Source organism: Drosophila suzukii, chromosome 3 (genome assembly GCF_043229965.1).
Source record: "Drosophila suzukii chromosome 3, CBGP_Dsuzu_IsoJpt1.0, whole genome shotgun sequence".
NCBI lineage: Eukaryota > Metazoa > Arthropoda > Insecta > Diptera > Drosophilidae > Drosophila > Drosophila suzukii.
In genome coordinates, this window is record NC_092082.1 from 67,685,259 (window position 1) to 67,700,874 (window position 15,616).

Consider the following 15,616-nt stretch of genomic DNA (forward strand, 5'->3'; position numbering starts at 1 on the left):
TCCACTGGGCAAACCATCGCCAGACAGAAGTTACCTTTGCTCCTGCCCGGACGACTGAACGCACGCTGCTGCTGTTTCGCCGTAGTCTCGCCGCCCGTCGCCTGGAAAAAAAATATAGAAAATAATAAGAACTTCCCGGAGCAGCAGAGCTCCAGAGCTCTACCAAATCGAAATCATTATTTTTGTGGACCAGGGAATCTATCTGTAATCTATAGAGGAAAATCCAAGCGAGCGAGCGAAGCGGTCGAGCGGTTGCATCGGGTAGAGTGTCAGTGTTTTTGTGTGTCGGTGTGAGCGTGTGGCGATCGATTACCGCGCGCTCTTTTACATAATCACGCGCGCGGGGTTTTGAGTGACCAGGAGCAGGAACCAGGAGCGGGAACCAGGAGCAGGAGCAGGACCAGGACCAGGACCAAACCGATTCCAACAGAGCGAACGTGGCGTCCAACGAGGCCAACACCAGCGCCGCGGGCAGTGGCCCGGAGTCCGCCGCCCTGTTCTCGAAATTGCGTAGCTTCTCCATTGGCAGCGGGCCCAACTCGCCGCAGCGCGTCGTCTCCAATCTCCGCGGATTCCTCACCCATCGCCTCAGCAACATCACACCGAGCGACACAGGTGAGTTCCTCAGATCCCTACGTTGTCGGATGAAGTGCTTGCATAACGTGGCGCCTCCGTGAAGGCATATAATTAAAATTAAACAACATCTAGCCCGCAAACACTAGAGCACAGGGCCCCTGGCAAGTGGTTCGTCCTCGTCCTCAAAGGCCTCCCGCTCTCGTCAGCGTTGTCCTTTGGCACACAAGTGTATCTCTATATATACACCTCGTTTTTATATGAGAGTGCATATACAGGGGCACGGTGTTTCGGTTCGTGAGCTCGACACTTGCCACATTTCACAGGGTAGACACATTTTATTTATGGCCCAAAAAAAAAAAGAAAGCCAAACCAAACTCGTAGGTTCGTAGGTTTCTTTTCACTCAATGGGCCTCCTCGCACGAACGGGGAACGGAATGGAATGGAACAGTTACCGTTCGACCGCCTACCTACCGCCCGAGCTCAAAAACTGAGCGCTTCTTATGTAATTCACTGGCAAACCAGGTGAATTTTTTAATGGAAAAAAAGTTGATAGTTGTATTGTATTGTATTGTATCAATTTTGGAGAAATTCAAGTATGTTTTAAATTAACTTTTTCAAAAGAAGAGGTACTGTTTAGAGGTGCACCAATAATCATAACTTATATAACAGCATTGAATGGTAAATTTCTTCGATTTGTATCCCCTTGGCAATAGAAAAAACTAAATTAATATTGGTAAAAAGCTTTAACTTAGAGTTCTTAGTAAGTTTTCATTCTTGTAACCGATAATATTTGTTACATTTTCTGTAAATTTGTCAAAAAGTAAGATTTTCTTTACCATTTTTTAACGGATATACCATTTTTTTAAAATAAATGTTAACTATATCAATAAAACCATTTTAAAACCTTACATTTTCCATGATTTTATTTTCTTCCCACTGCCCACGACTTCCCACTGCCAACGAGTATTTTTAAAAGCCCTCTACAACAATATTTGCAATGTTTTTAATTCTAAAGAATTTTCCATGGGCAATGAATGGCCAGAATTCCACTATCCATCGCCGTTTTAGGTCTTTTCTGCGGCCATCAATTGACAATCAATTAGCCAAGAACCCCAAACAAATGCCTTTATTAGATTGCGTTGACTAATCAAATTTGTGTCTGTAGCCCCATTAAATCATTACAAGCCTCGTCTTGGTTGGGATGAAATGTGGAGAAGGTGGCTGAGATGGAGATGTGGATGGTCTAGTCGTGGTCTAGCTGGAGTTCATTTAAGCAGCGACCAACCAACTAGCAGGGCGAAAAAGAAAGTGCCACCATGCCGAACCCAGAGCCACCTGCCAGAGGAAAGCAATTTTCTCTGGTGCTGCGGCTGCTGCATAATGAAGGCAATAAATATAAATTTCACACACAAACACAAACAAGAGGACGCCGTCGTCATTAGATTGTTTGCCTTGTAGACGCGTTTGTAACGCTGATGTGTTCATAGCGGTTTCATGTCAAAACAAAAGGGGGCGCACCATCACCATCCCACCACCATTGTAACCACCGAGAAACGAGGAACTACAGACCCACGCCCCCATTCCCCTGATTTTTTAGAACCATCTACCGCAGCCTGGGGGGTTGGAAAAGGCAGAAACAAAGGCTGGCCGGAAGGTAGCTCGTAATAAGCCAAACGAGAAACAAGTAACGCATTTGTCTTGATGCTGTCTGATAAGAAACGCACCCGGACATCTCGAGGGTTGCCCACATTGAGCCATCAGGATCGGAATCAGAGGGGGAAAATGCGACAGGGGAATGGAGAAAGTAGAAAGGGGACAGGGAGCAAGGGCAGGATCCAGAATCCACACCAAGTAGCGACATCAAAAGTCGTAAACCGGTCGCTGATGGTGTTGTTGATTGCTCCGCTACAAGCTACAAATGGTTACATTTTAGGCCCTGGGATCGATGCTGGAAATTAGCAATATGCTAGGACAGACAGGCTATCGTAGCTATTAATCAAAACTGCACAGAAAGAAAAACTGAGCAAGTATTGTAGCTCTTATTTGTATTACAACTTGCAAAATTTTTAGTCAGTATTGTTATATTATCTAAACCGTTATAGAATAACGATATTAAATTTTACCCATTTTCAACCTTTGTGCTAATCGAATATCAGTAAAACATTCGAAAGTATAATTGAGAATAATATGCTTGGTTATAATAAATCTTTTAGGAATCTAAAAAAATTTTTATGTACTCAAATGCCAAGCAGTACTTCAAGCATTTTATGTTTAAAAGTTTTCTAGCTATCTTAAAATTTTAAAGTAGTTCTATAATAACAAAGTTTGACTTATAAAGAACGTTTAGTTCAGTTGATATCCTCCTGAGACCAACTATGGTCGGATTTTGGGAAAAGTATCAAGATCCCAATCAGTTTTATGGTTCCCCTTATGATTAAATGTTTTGACTGCTAGAAGTTACAGCCATTATTTGTTTTCTGTGCACAAGACCACATGAAACATGAACTGCTGAATGAAAGGCATAAAGGTAAATTACTTTCGCTCCGAAAAAAGGCAAGTCCGAGTAATTTATGTGCAAATCAATTTGTAATCCAACGCTCACAGTTGACCAAAAAGGGATGTTCCATGGAAATTGGACATGTGTGCGAAAACAGGGACATTAGACACGCACACCCACACAAATGGAGTAAGAGGAGACCATTTGGTACCCCCACTCCCCCCCAAGGACCACGCCCATTTAATGTTTTGATTTATAGGCAGCCCCACACTAAAGGGGCCGCTCATACGCCCCGTGGTACCATCCAAAATGGCGCCTCATCTCGCTCCTTTATTTCCATTTCGGGCAGCAGTTTGCAACTGGAGGACGGATCCTCGGGCTAAGTGGCTGCTGGGTCCACTGGGAGTTGATAAAAGCACATCGGCTAAACAACAATAAGAGCAATAAAAACAAGAGCCACCAGCTAAGAGGGTTGTAAACACGTTTGGGTTTAAAGGGAAAAAGGATCCTTTGACATTATGCCGAGCCCAAAACTTTGGGAATTAAAAAAAATGTCTACAACGACCAGCTAAGCTGGCTAAAACTAAAACCCGGTAAAATCGATTCAGCCCAAGACAGCGGACAAGACAATTAAACTTGAAACAGAAATGTCACTTGGCAGTCGGAAGAGGGTTAAGGTAACGCTGGCAACGGCCAAGTTGGCCAAGTTAATCGATCAAGAGGTGGCCAAGGTGGGGCTCATTAGCTGGCCACAGTTCATTAGAGGCAATTGCTGGGGAATATGGTATTTGCCTCAGCGAGCACATCGAATTACAGACTGGGTTTCTAAACTTCCGAACCCCACACCGTTGAACTGCTGACCCCTCGCACCCCCAGAAACAAACTTCAACCCTTCAGGCCACTTGAACAAAGCAGCTTACAACACTTGCGGGGAGTTTTACAAGCCCCTGTTTCATTTTATTTCTCTCAGTGGGGTGGTATCTGAATCTATATTGTGGTACCGAAAACACTTGTGAGGATTTTCCGCTGCCTTTTGTCAAGTGCCTGCGTGCGAAATGCGGCTTACCATAAATATTATGATATATTTTATTTGCTGTTTATTTAAGGCTGCACCCTGAACCCATCCTTAAATATTGGCAGAAAAGAAAGAAATATATTCGAGATTATTAATTTTAATGGTATTGCTACGTTGCCGGGGCAATGGCGAAGCGCCAAAGCTCACGGTTCTGTTGGCAACTCATTGCAAATGCAAACAGCCCCCCATGATATTGTATTTTTTATGTCTTACCCTTCAGGGGAGGCAGAATGAAATTGTATTTTACGCTGATTACCTCGTCAGACAGACGCAGGCACACCCAGATGTCCACGCCCCCGCCGAGCTGGGGCTAAAAAAGCGAATGTAATTTCATTCCCCTTTCTCGGAAAAGCAAACATCCTTTGCTGTTTTTGAAAAACGACAGGAGCAGGCTGCGGATGTTCCCAGGGTTACGGCGGGTGGCAAAAGTCGGCGATCATCCTGCCTTGGGAGCAGGGTCTTCGGCTTTAAGCCTCCTCACCTACAATTGCTGCCCCACAATCCCAGCTCGTTCTTTGTTGTCTGACAGAAGATTAAATTTGGTTTTTTGCCTAGATGACATGGCCATCAAGCATCTTAAAGCCTCGTGAATATTTCAGGCCAGGACAGGCAGCACCTGGAAGCCCCACAGGTAGCGCATTATTGATGAGTCCCAAAGTAGAAACTACATTCAGCTTCCCCTGGCTGAACCCAAGGAAAACACATGGGCTGTCATAATTTACTGCGGTGGAAGCTGCATAAAATATGAACGCTTGGTCTGCTAATTGAGCCAGTCGGAAGTCGGCACTCGACCCCAAAAAACATGAAAAGCAAACCCCCCAGCAGGAGGTTGAACAAAGGGCCTGGCCAAACGAAACTGAAACTCAAAGAGAAAGCATAACCAAAACCAAACCGAATTTTGTGTAAATGTTTATGCATTGCCTGGGAAATCCGTCAGCTGTCCACGGAGCTTTGCCAGACAGGGCGGAAAAATCAATAAAATTATAAAAGCGTAAATACAAATTGCTGGCTCATTTATAGGCATATATGCACAGGGCATAAGTAGGTGTGTCCTCCCATTCCCTGGGGAATCTCAAATAGGCAAAGTCAGTCAAGTAGATAAAACTTCTTTGAAAACATGCTCAAATATTTATATAATTGCCGAAAAGTTTTTGATCTCTTGTCATTGACAGAAGAATGTGTTTTGTTCAACTTGGTTAAGTTTTCTACAGTTGATTAAGTTTTCTAACTGTCAATTTCACGCTTTCCCAAATTATTAGCAACATTCATTTCAAGTCGAGAATTTTCCAGTTCATTAATACTAGACTTGAATATATCATATACTTAGAATGAGTTCTCCTTGTATTTGTAACCTCTTGATTTATTAAGTCAAATCAGAAAAATCAACAAAAAATTGTATATCATTTTTAAAATGCCATAATAATATCTAAGTTATAAACCAATTTGAAAAGCCCATTTAAGAGCCCAATTGGTTTTAATGTTAATGGTAAAAGTATTACTTACTTTAAATTACATTTTTCAAAAATTGTGTTTAAAATATAAATGTGTAACTTAGTTTCTTAACACTTAAGTCCCAAAACGATAACCACTTTAAGGTTACTTTCCCTAAGTTTTTTTTATAATATTTCTTAAATATTCGTCAGATACATTGAATGGTCTGTCTAGTGGGGACCTTGTTGTAATCAACATGTAGGCACACGTTTCTGCACTTGACTTGAGCAGCTGCAGGCGGGCGACCCAGGAGCAACCCCTGGTGCTGATAAAAGCCCACCAACCACCACCCCCAGGGTCAAGTGCGGCCACCCACCTGACCCACCGGCCCTGGTTTTCCTCCGGTTTTTTGTTGTTAGGGGAAAGTACTCATGCATGGAGAAAACTCAAAAATTAAAGTCGCTGGATGGAAAAATAAAAGCAAAACCCCCACTCAGTCGCAAAACATAATTGACTCATGGGCAGCCCGGGGGCTGTAACCATCCATATATACAAATATATACATACCTATATGAAAGTGGGTGGGTGATCAGGACGGTGCTCAAGGTTGTCGGGGAGGTTTGGGGCAGATACACGGACGTGGTCATGAAAATTTAATGATAAAACGAAATGTTTTTGTTACGTCTCGTATATACCAAAGCCTCATAAGGGGCGGCTCTGAATTCGGTTGGATGGGGATGGTATAGTAGCAAAAAGTGGGGCGGGGGTCATATTTATACCCTGCACACGTCGCATTTTCATGTTTACTCAAATGGGGGTGGCTGGTAGCAGAGCGCTACAAGGTAGATAAATGTTGAAATTAGATCAGCATTGATAGCTGGCACAGCAGTGATGTTGGCTTAAATGAAGTTTTTGAACACCACGAATAACTAATGAACAGCCAGGAGAAAGAATAATAACGGGCAATACAAAAAATACCGAAATAAGTGTGAAAACTTTAAAGGAAAACTTTAAGTATTTTTTATAAAAACGATTTTTCTTCAATCTAAATTGTTCAAAATTTTTAACCATAAAACAACTGTATTTGGAAGGTAAAGTTTCCTTTATGGCTTTACGTTATAAGATGTATAGATTGATTTCAAAATCTAATCATATTTGGCATCAAAACCAACAAAAAACGAAAATATATATTAAAAGAAATGGTTGAATTTGTAAAATATCTTAAAAATATCAAATCTAGTATTATCCGAAAAACACTTGAACTGTCTTCATTCAATTTCGAGTCCTTTTTCATTGCGTGCAAGTTAAGTGGAAAAGCAATAATTATAATTACTGCTTCGATGAGTGCAACCGTGTGGCTCTAAGGACACTTTGCTTCGTCTCACTTGCCTTACAGGGGGAACAACCCAACAGAAACCCCACACCTTCAGCCAGAAACCCACAAATCCAATTAAAATAATTGCTACACCCTTATAATCACCCTGAACCCACAAATACTCAATGACATAATTGTAGATGTACACGTACATTTTCGGTATTTGTTTTATGATTGAAATGTGTGTCCCTCGAAGAGGAAAACTTAAAAAAGAAAAAGAGATATCCTTAATCCTATGTTATCGAAACAATGCCAATGCCACGAACTAATCATAATACAATACAATATTTCTGTTCACCAGCAGGCAGCCTTTTGCAACACAGAAACAACATTTCAATCATAAAATAAACCCAACTAATCCTAGTTAAGTGTGAGAGAGAGGGAGAGAATGAGCAAGAAAGATCATAAAATAATAATGAAATAAAAAATAAATAAATTTAATCGCACTAGCGAGACAATCAAGCATCAAAAATAAAGAAAAGACTAACGAAATCTTGTTTCTGTGTCGTTAAAGGTTGTTCACTGGCATGCATACACCTCCAACAACTACTACAACCACACCAAAACATGTAAAACCACACAGCAACAACATCAAAGGCAGCGGCAAACAACAAGAACAACACCACAGTTAACCACAAGCAACGATAAACCACCTCGAAAGGAGCAAAGAAAGCGGAAACGGAAGCGGCCACATTTGTATTTCCGGCAGTAAAAACATGACAGCCCCTCAGATCGGCGCATAAAAAGCTTTAAAGCAACAGAGAAGAGTACAAAAGAAAGGAAAAATAGAGAGAGAGAAATCCAGAAGAAACTGGTCCAGAACTTTGTACACCTCAGCGATTATCAAGTTAATCAACCAAAATGGCCTCATTCCAAATACCTGTTATCAACCTCGAAGTTCGCGAGGTCAAGGAGATCGTGTGGGAGAAGATCCAGGAGCCGGTGAACCAGCGTCGTTTGATCCTGGTGATCGTATCGATAGCCCTGCTGCTGGACAACATGCTGTATATGGTGATAGTGCCCATTATTCCCGACTATCTGAGGGAGATTGGCAGCTTCGACGATGGGCCCACGCCGCCTCCTTTGAGGGATAACATTACAGGGAAGATCATACCCATGCATCATGACCACCACGGTCAGGACTCGGCCACGGGCATTCTGTTCGCCTCCAAGGCCATCGTCCAGCTGATGGTGAATCCCTTCTCGGGCGGCCTCATCGATAAGATCGGCTACGACTTACCCATGCTGATCGGCCTGACCATCATGTTCTTCTCCACGGCCGTCTTCGCCTGCGGCAGCAGCTACAGCGTCCTGTTCTTCGCCCGATCTCTCCAGGGAGCTGGTTCCGCCTTCGCAGACACCGCCGGTTTAGCCATGATAGCCGATCGGTTCACGGAGGAGAACGAGCGATCCCAGGCTTTGGGCATTGCGCTGGCCTTCATCAGCTTTGGCTGCCTGGTGGCGCCACCTTTCGGCGGTGCCCTCTACCAGTTTGCCGGCAAGGAGGTGCCCTTCCTGATCCTGGCACTGGTCTGCCTGCTGGATGGCCTGATGCTGCTCCTGGTGATGAAGCCGGTCAAGGAGGCGATCAAGCAGAGCAAGGAGGTGCAGGACCAGGTGATACCCATCTGGCGTTTGCTCATGGATCCCTACATAGCCGTCTGTGCTGGTGCACTGACCATGTCCAATGTGGCGCTAGCCTTTTTGGAGCCCACCATCTCGCTGTGGATGGAGGACAACATGACCACGGAGAACTGGAAGATTGGCATGGTGTGGTTGCCCGCCTTCTTTCCGCACGTGCTGGGCGTGGTCATCACGGTGAAGATGGCCCGGAAGTATCCACAGCACCAGTGGCTAATGGCCGCCGTCGGATTGGCCCTGGAGGGCTTCTCCTGCTTTATCATACCCTTCTGCAGTGGCTACAAGATGCTCATGCTGCCCATCTGTGTGATCTGCTTTGGAATCGCCCTGATCGACACCGCTCTACTGCCCACACTGGGTTATCTGGTGGATGTGCGTTACGTCTCGGTTTATGGCAGTATCTATGCCATAGCGGATATATCCTATTCGATTGCCTATGCCGTGGGCCCCATTATCGCTGGAGGAGTGGTGGAAGCCATTGGATTCACGGCCCTCAACTTCTTGATAGCCTTCTCCAACCTGGCCTATGTGCCCGTGCTGCGAAAGCTGCGCAATATCTACGACTTCAAGCCCTTCGAGAACGAGGCCAACATCCTGATGCAGGACCCGCCCAACAAGGAGTACCAGACCTACGTGATGCACGACCAGAAGCCCGTGGAGGGCGGTGTCAAGAATCATCTGGAGTACGGGCAGCAGTATCAGCAGGAGCAGGAGACCAATCTGGATGACCAGCAGTACGAGTACCAGCAGCAGCAAGGATACCAACAGGCTGGGGGCTATCAGCAGGACCAGGGCTACCAGCCGGGCTACCAGGAGCAGGGCGGCAGCTACGCCCCCCAGGGACAGCCCCGCGTGGCCAATCCCTTCCAGCAACAGCAGCAGCAACAACAACAGCAGGCCCAGAGCAGAGGTCCTGCCGGTCCGGCGAATCCCTTTAGGCAAGGATTTTAAACTGTTGCCCATGCCCATAGGCAAAACCGAAACTCTAGTCTTAAACCGTGTTCTTTTCGTTTTTTGTTGAACCCACTCTAAACTCGACACAAAACACATATACATATATTTAGCATAGACATATAGGCAAGTGGTACGTACACTATAACGAGCATAACATGCAGATAGTTAATACAGCAGCTAGTTAATGCACCGCACCAAGTTTTGTATCATACACGAATGTTGAAGCAACTAAGATCAGTGATGGGATAGGCAGGATTTGGGCTTACCTGGGTGTTTTAAAGGAAATAATCCTAGGATGTTATATGTAGTAAGAAAAAAGAATTTTTAAATCAAATTAATGGTTACATCTTTCAGATTTCATGATATAAAAAAAAAAGGATAAATAATATTATATCAAAACAGCTTGTAAACCTTCTGTTACTACAATATCAGTTCTAGATCATTCTATAAAAACGGTTATTTAGGCTAGCAACTTTAAAAAAAGTCAAAAACATCTCGCGAAAACAATATAAATTTCAGACAAAAGGTGGATTAATAGAGGATTCCTCCACCCAAGTAAGCCCAAAACCTACCATCGCCTACAAAGTTCCCATCGCTAGAACTACGCATATATGCATCAGCATATAGCAGCTATATAGAGCGGTCCGATCGGATCGCCTATGCCCTATACTCAGTACTCATGCAGCCGTTTTCGTGTCTATCAGTCAGTGAAGCTAGAGAAACCAAAGCCTAGGCATAGTTAGTCGATAAGGGGAGGACTTCCTTTGGACTCCCGCCCTATCAAATATACACACATACAAATATGTATCAGATATTATATACACGCATATATAAATATATCTATATACAAGCTAGCTGTAAGTGGCTCAGCTGGCCAGAGGACCACTTTCGACCAAGTACCGCCGTTCCACAGGCAATGGCATCCATATCGCAGACATATCACAAGTTGCACAAATCGAAACCCTCCCCCGCCCGCTGAACCAGAGGAACTCTTTCGGTTGTCATTGTGGCGGACTTGGGACGAGAGTGGATTCCCGGCCAGCCAGGCTATATGATTTCCGGTTAAAATAAATTTTAATTTCAACGTTTCTTAACATAAGACACAACCAAGGTAACGATACATATCAGAGTCTCGATGGCTCGCCTGTTAAAATTACCAAAAGTGATATTACTTATTGCTACTAGTCTATACATATATCGGTAATCATATCATATCGGTAACATACACACCTACTTTTAGGCCGTACATGAAGTGTACATACATAGGTTATACAACCAATGGAAACGGAAATCAATTTGAGATTCAAATTCAAGTTTCATATTTACCTACCAATCAATTATTATTTGCTTGTTGACTCTATGAGCACACGGGCCGTTCCGATCATGGGACTGCCGCCATAGTAGATCTTCGATAGCATAGCATAAATGTGTGTACCTTGTCTATAAGATAAAGATAAACCTAAAGAAAAACATATGAACATATTGATTAACGATTATTGTATGCATACCATACGGTATTTTTGATTCATTTCGACTGCACGACTTTTTAGGGCTGTTTATTGCCCCTATATTATACACCTTTTAGCTGGACCTTAAGATCCACTGTACGAATAAGTAAATGTATCTTTTATATACAGTTCAGCATGCGTATATTGGATGTCAGAATGATTATGTACATTTTTCGAATGTGTTTAGTCGGCAATTACAGTTAGTTACGAGTATATCACAGACTTTCTATATCCGTGAACATATCAGTAAAACGGCCATTTCAAAACTGCTGTCAATGCGGACCCAATATAAATATGTATGAGTATCTTATGAATTACGAAAGCAATTGGTTATACGCTATATACACTATACATTAACAGAAATGCACTGATTTTAATGAAGTTACAAATTACGTTCATAGGATTTTAGAAACCACTCGTTTTAATATGCGTTTCCATTAAATTTGTTTTAATAGATAAAGTAGAAAATTGTTGTCTGTTCTTAAGGATTGTTTGTATTAAATTTGATTATGTTCGTTGATACTTTAAACTTTTTAATTATCTTCCTTGTTTTATAAACACTTACATACTTTTAAAATATATACATAGCTCTACAAATTTACAAAACTGTAGAAATACTCTTAACTATAATATGAATTAAACTCATGAAAAAATCTCCCATCAAAAGTATCAATTAAAACGAAGGACAGGTAGTGGTGAAGAATAAAGTGTTAAAGCATACTACATATTTATATATGAAAAGCGAAGAAGAAGAAAACCAGAACAATTAATATAGTCAATAACGTACATATATTTATTATGTAACATATTATAAATAGATTGTTTATTTAAGTAGGTAACAATAGAGTTTTAATTACAAGTAACCGAACATAAATATAATAAACCCCCGAAATAAGCAATATTTATTTAAGTTTCCTTTGATACAATCATCTAAAAACCAGCCCTGAAGTCATGTACAGTTTGGAACTATCATCAAATTCCATCCCTGTATTCCTTAACATAAACTTTAAAATCTTCACTGAAATATGATTAATCTTTACATGACTTTCAAGGCTGGATGTAGATAGATGTCAAAAAGTAAAACATGACAGTTTCAGGCATTCAAGATTTCAATAGATTTGAACAGTTTTAACCAAAGTTTGGTAGAGCGCAACATGTATATGAATCTTCCAGTTTTGGTTTACAAATAAATATATAAATATACAGCTAAGTAATAACCATCACATAATGTAGTCAAAGGACGGGGTCCCAGAAGGTCAATAGAAAGTTGCCTGAAGGATGTGGTAGCAGTGCCGGCAATGTGTAATAACTTACTAAACAAATAAGAGCAAATGGAACGCATAAACTAAATGTGTTACGAGCATATAAATATAAACATAATAACATAAGAAATGATGTATGATAAAATATATATAAATATACATTTATAAAATGAATTACAAAACACGATAGCAGTTAATTGAATGGTTATACTCTGCGTATTACAAGTGTTGAATGTTCAATAGCATTATATGAATTATGAATTATACGCAATACCGTGCGCTATGGATAATTAATGAACAAATTAATTTTTAATATCGAATATTTACTAAATGATATAGGGATTTTACCTTGGCAACAAAACCAGTAGCACAGAAAAATAATTTGATATTTTTTCATATGAGAAATGCCTCTCCGACAGTTTCTATGTGTTGTGCGTGTGAAGAACGTTTTAGAAAATTTAATTGTATACCCTAGACAAAATAAAATGAGTTTGTAAGTGAAGCCCACAAAGTTAATGCCACCACAGTTCAGTTTTGTATTGTATATAAGGCATATTGTTAGTTTCGAATGTCTTTTTTGGTAATTTGACTCTTGAAAGTCAAGGTCGGAGCGTTTCAAGTACATACTAATATAGTACGGAGCTAAATTATTACGAAAGTCTTTGCAATTTGTTTCGGCTAATGTTATAGACGTTTGTGTTACATATTTAACAATAATTATTACGATAAACAGTGGAAATTATTATAACAGATAAGTAAGCAAATGCAAAACCAGAGGCGATACTACAATTTTACCAACTATCCAAATCCCAGTTCTGTAACGTTGCTGTTCAATTTCCAAGTCTATCCATCTATATTCTAAACGTAATTATGTTTGTATCTGAATATCACACCGTTCTTCAACTATCCCCAAGAAAAAAACTAAGCAAACTAAGTGCTATGCATATCAAAACGAAGCGAATCGATGCTCGATGACTTAACATAGCTAGAGAATATTTTCAAGGCAAGCCAAAAATGTCCTCTATAATCAAATGTAAACAGTAGGGAAATCAAGCAGGAACTGCCTCAAAAACAAACACCCTTGAAGTTTGGTTCAATGTGTGCGAATTTTCCAGGAAATGCAAAGCTCAATTCAAGCAAAATTAAGAGCTAAAACAAATACTACATGTGCTGGCATTGACATTTTCTGGAATTATTCAAGGGTAAAACACAAATAGAAAACTCGCATGAATCTATAAACGTATTTGGATTGCATCGAAAGTGAATTCAAAGTGGCAGTTGCCTGCTTCTGGCTATGGGAAATGTTATGAATAATGAATTGAGCAAGCAGAAAATATAACCGAACGTACATTAAAGCATACAGATATTGGCATGAGCTATAGAGGAAAGATAATGCATTATTACAGAGCAACACACCCATACACCCCATACACACACACCCCACACAACACCACCCAACAGAAACAAACAACACAAAACAAACATGTACTATTGAAATATAATTGTTAACCATGGAAAAAAGAGTCTTTTAATGGAAACTGGCAGCTCATCCGATCTATTAACGATTAATGCAATTAATTAGCTAATGTGGGCGACACAGGACTTGGCAGTCCGATAAAAATCGAGCCACATTGAGTGTACACCTGGGCTTGGTTCTGGGAAAACGGAACGTAACTTTTGCATCAATCTTCCATTTCTGGGGGTTAGTATATGGTATACCTAAATATTTCCAAACCCAAAACCAAACGAACTTGGTTATGCCACTTCGAGGGGGAATTGTGTGCGTGCCCTGGGGCCAGAAATTTGTGTGGAAAATGATTTTATGTTTGCAATTTCCATTAGCAACTTTGCCTCAAGTCACGAACAGCCGACCGGAGACTGGGCAAAAAGTTTCCTTCTTTTTTGGCTTTTTTGGGGGGATGATGCCCCAGGCATCAACCACAACCGAAAGGTGGACCAATTCTAGGTCGTGTGTCTATCGGAGAAACATCCATTCTGGCTGAGTTCTTAGCCGCAAACCGCAGGCAAAGTCAGCAGAATCCCAATCTCCGGCACAATACGCAAGCAATTTACGCTTTCCGCTTGTTTCAATCCGAACAATTACTGGAATTTTCAATGCCTCAATGCGGCAGTTAATTTGAGTTTGGCGCACAAAAGTATGCTAGGCATTTGCGGCGGAAAAAGAAAATAAAGACGAGCCCGGGTCCCACAAAAGCGCAACCTAGTCGCAGTCGCCGTGAAACAACGGCGCTAAGACCGTAAAGGATTTACGGCTCAATTGCGATGTGCGTGCGTCGTCGATGGGATCCGCATCCACATCCCCATCTGCAGAAACAGCCACATCCACCCTTGAATGGAATAAAGCCCTTTACGAGCAGGCAAACCGAACAAAAGGAGGAAAACTCATTCACTCGGCCATTCATCGCTTGTTCCGACATCCGACAATGTTATGACCCCAGGCAGCTTCCGACACTGAAAAAATATATGGTAGCATTAGGAGGTCAGTAAACATATTAAAGGATATGGCATATAAATATGAACACCCATATCTTTAAAATTTTGAAGAGGGTATATCTTTAAGGATGCACTTTTTATAGGGTTTTAATATTTTTAATATATTAAAATATATTTTTCATCATAACTCATTTATGTGTCGATACTAAAAAATGTAATGGTCAGTACTTGAATATATAATAATAATATATCTAAATTATATTATATATTATATATTATATTAAAACTTATAATGATTCTAGCAAAATAATTTATCTTGTTGGATCTTTTAAAATAGTTCTTATCAAGTGGGTATTAAAAGATAGAATGCATATTACATCGTGTAAAGAAATGTTATTGCATCGAAGCATATCCCTTTTGGCAAGAAATAAAATGTTTATAATTCCATATTCCTCATTTTAAGTATCTAGCAGTACTTGGAGATTATATTATATCATTTTGGCATCCAAATATTTATTTTCAAAATCCATTTCACTTCAATTATAAGGTTTTTTCTATAATTTTATCAAAGAAATGTAGCGTTTTTGCAGTGTTTTCTTTAAATTAAATCCCATTTTCAAAAGCGTCTTTCATATATTTATCTCGGTGTACCTTCCACCACCAAATGCTGGTACCAGTCCGTGGCTGCGGTTTGGGGTCCCGGTTCCGGCTTGTTCGACGGGTGTTTTATGTAGTCGCAACGTGTCGCGCCCTCCCGCCCCTTTGGGGTGCGGATTTGTTTTGCCTTTTTAAATTCTTCTCCTTCATTTGCTCCGGTTGCCGGCATCTGCTATTTGGACTGGT

General features: G+C 41.0%; 3 protein-coding genes across 5 annotated transcripts in view; 2 read left to right on the plus strand and 1 right to left on the minus strand.

The window, feature by feature from the left end:
* The window catches only part of LOC108014892 (uncharacterized), a 43,857-nt gene that overhangs the window by 13,006 nt on the left and 15,235 nt on the right, over window positions 1-15,616 (minus strand). The gene's annotated exons all lie outside the window — the stretch shown is intronic.
* Window positions 420-15,616, plus strand: part of ChAT (Choline acetyltransferase) — a 28,317-nt gene continuing 13,120 nt past the window's right edge. For both annotated transcript variants that reach the window (XM_065865664.2, XM_065865665.2), the window contains exon 1: window positions 420-615. The gene's annotated coding sequence lies outside the window, so the exon portion shown is untranslated. The remainder of the gene's footprint in view (window positions 616-15,616) is intronic.
* VAChT (Vesicular acetylcholine transporter) lies at window positions 447-13,744 on the plus strand. Its single transcript, XM_036816780.3, has 2 exons — window positions 447-615; window positions 7,469-13,744. Exon 2 carries the CDS (start codon window positions 7,816-7,818, stop codon window positions 9,544-9,546), a length of 1,731 nt encoding a protein of 576 aa, XP_036672675.3. The 5' UTR covers window positions 447-615; window positions 7,469-7,815; the 3' UTR covers window positions 9,547-13,744.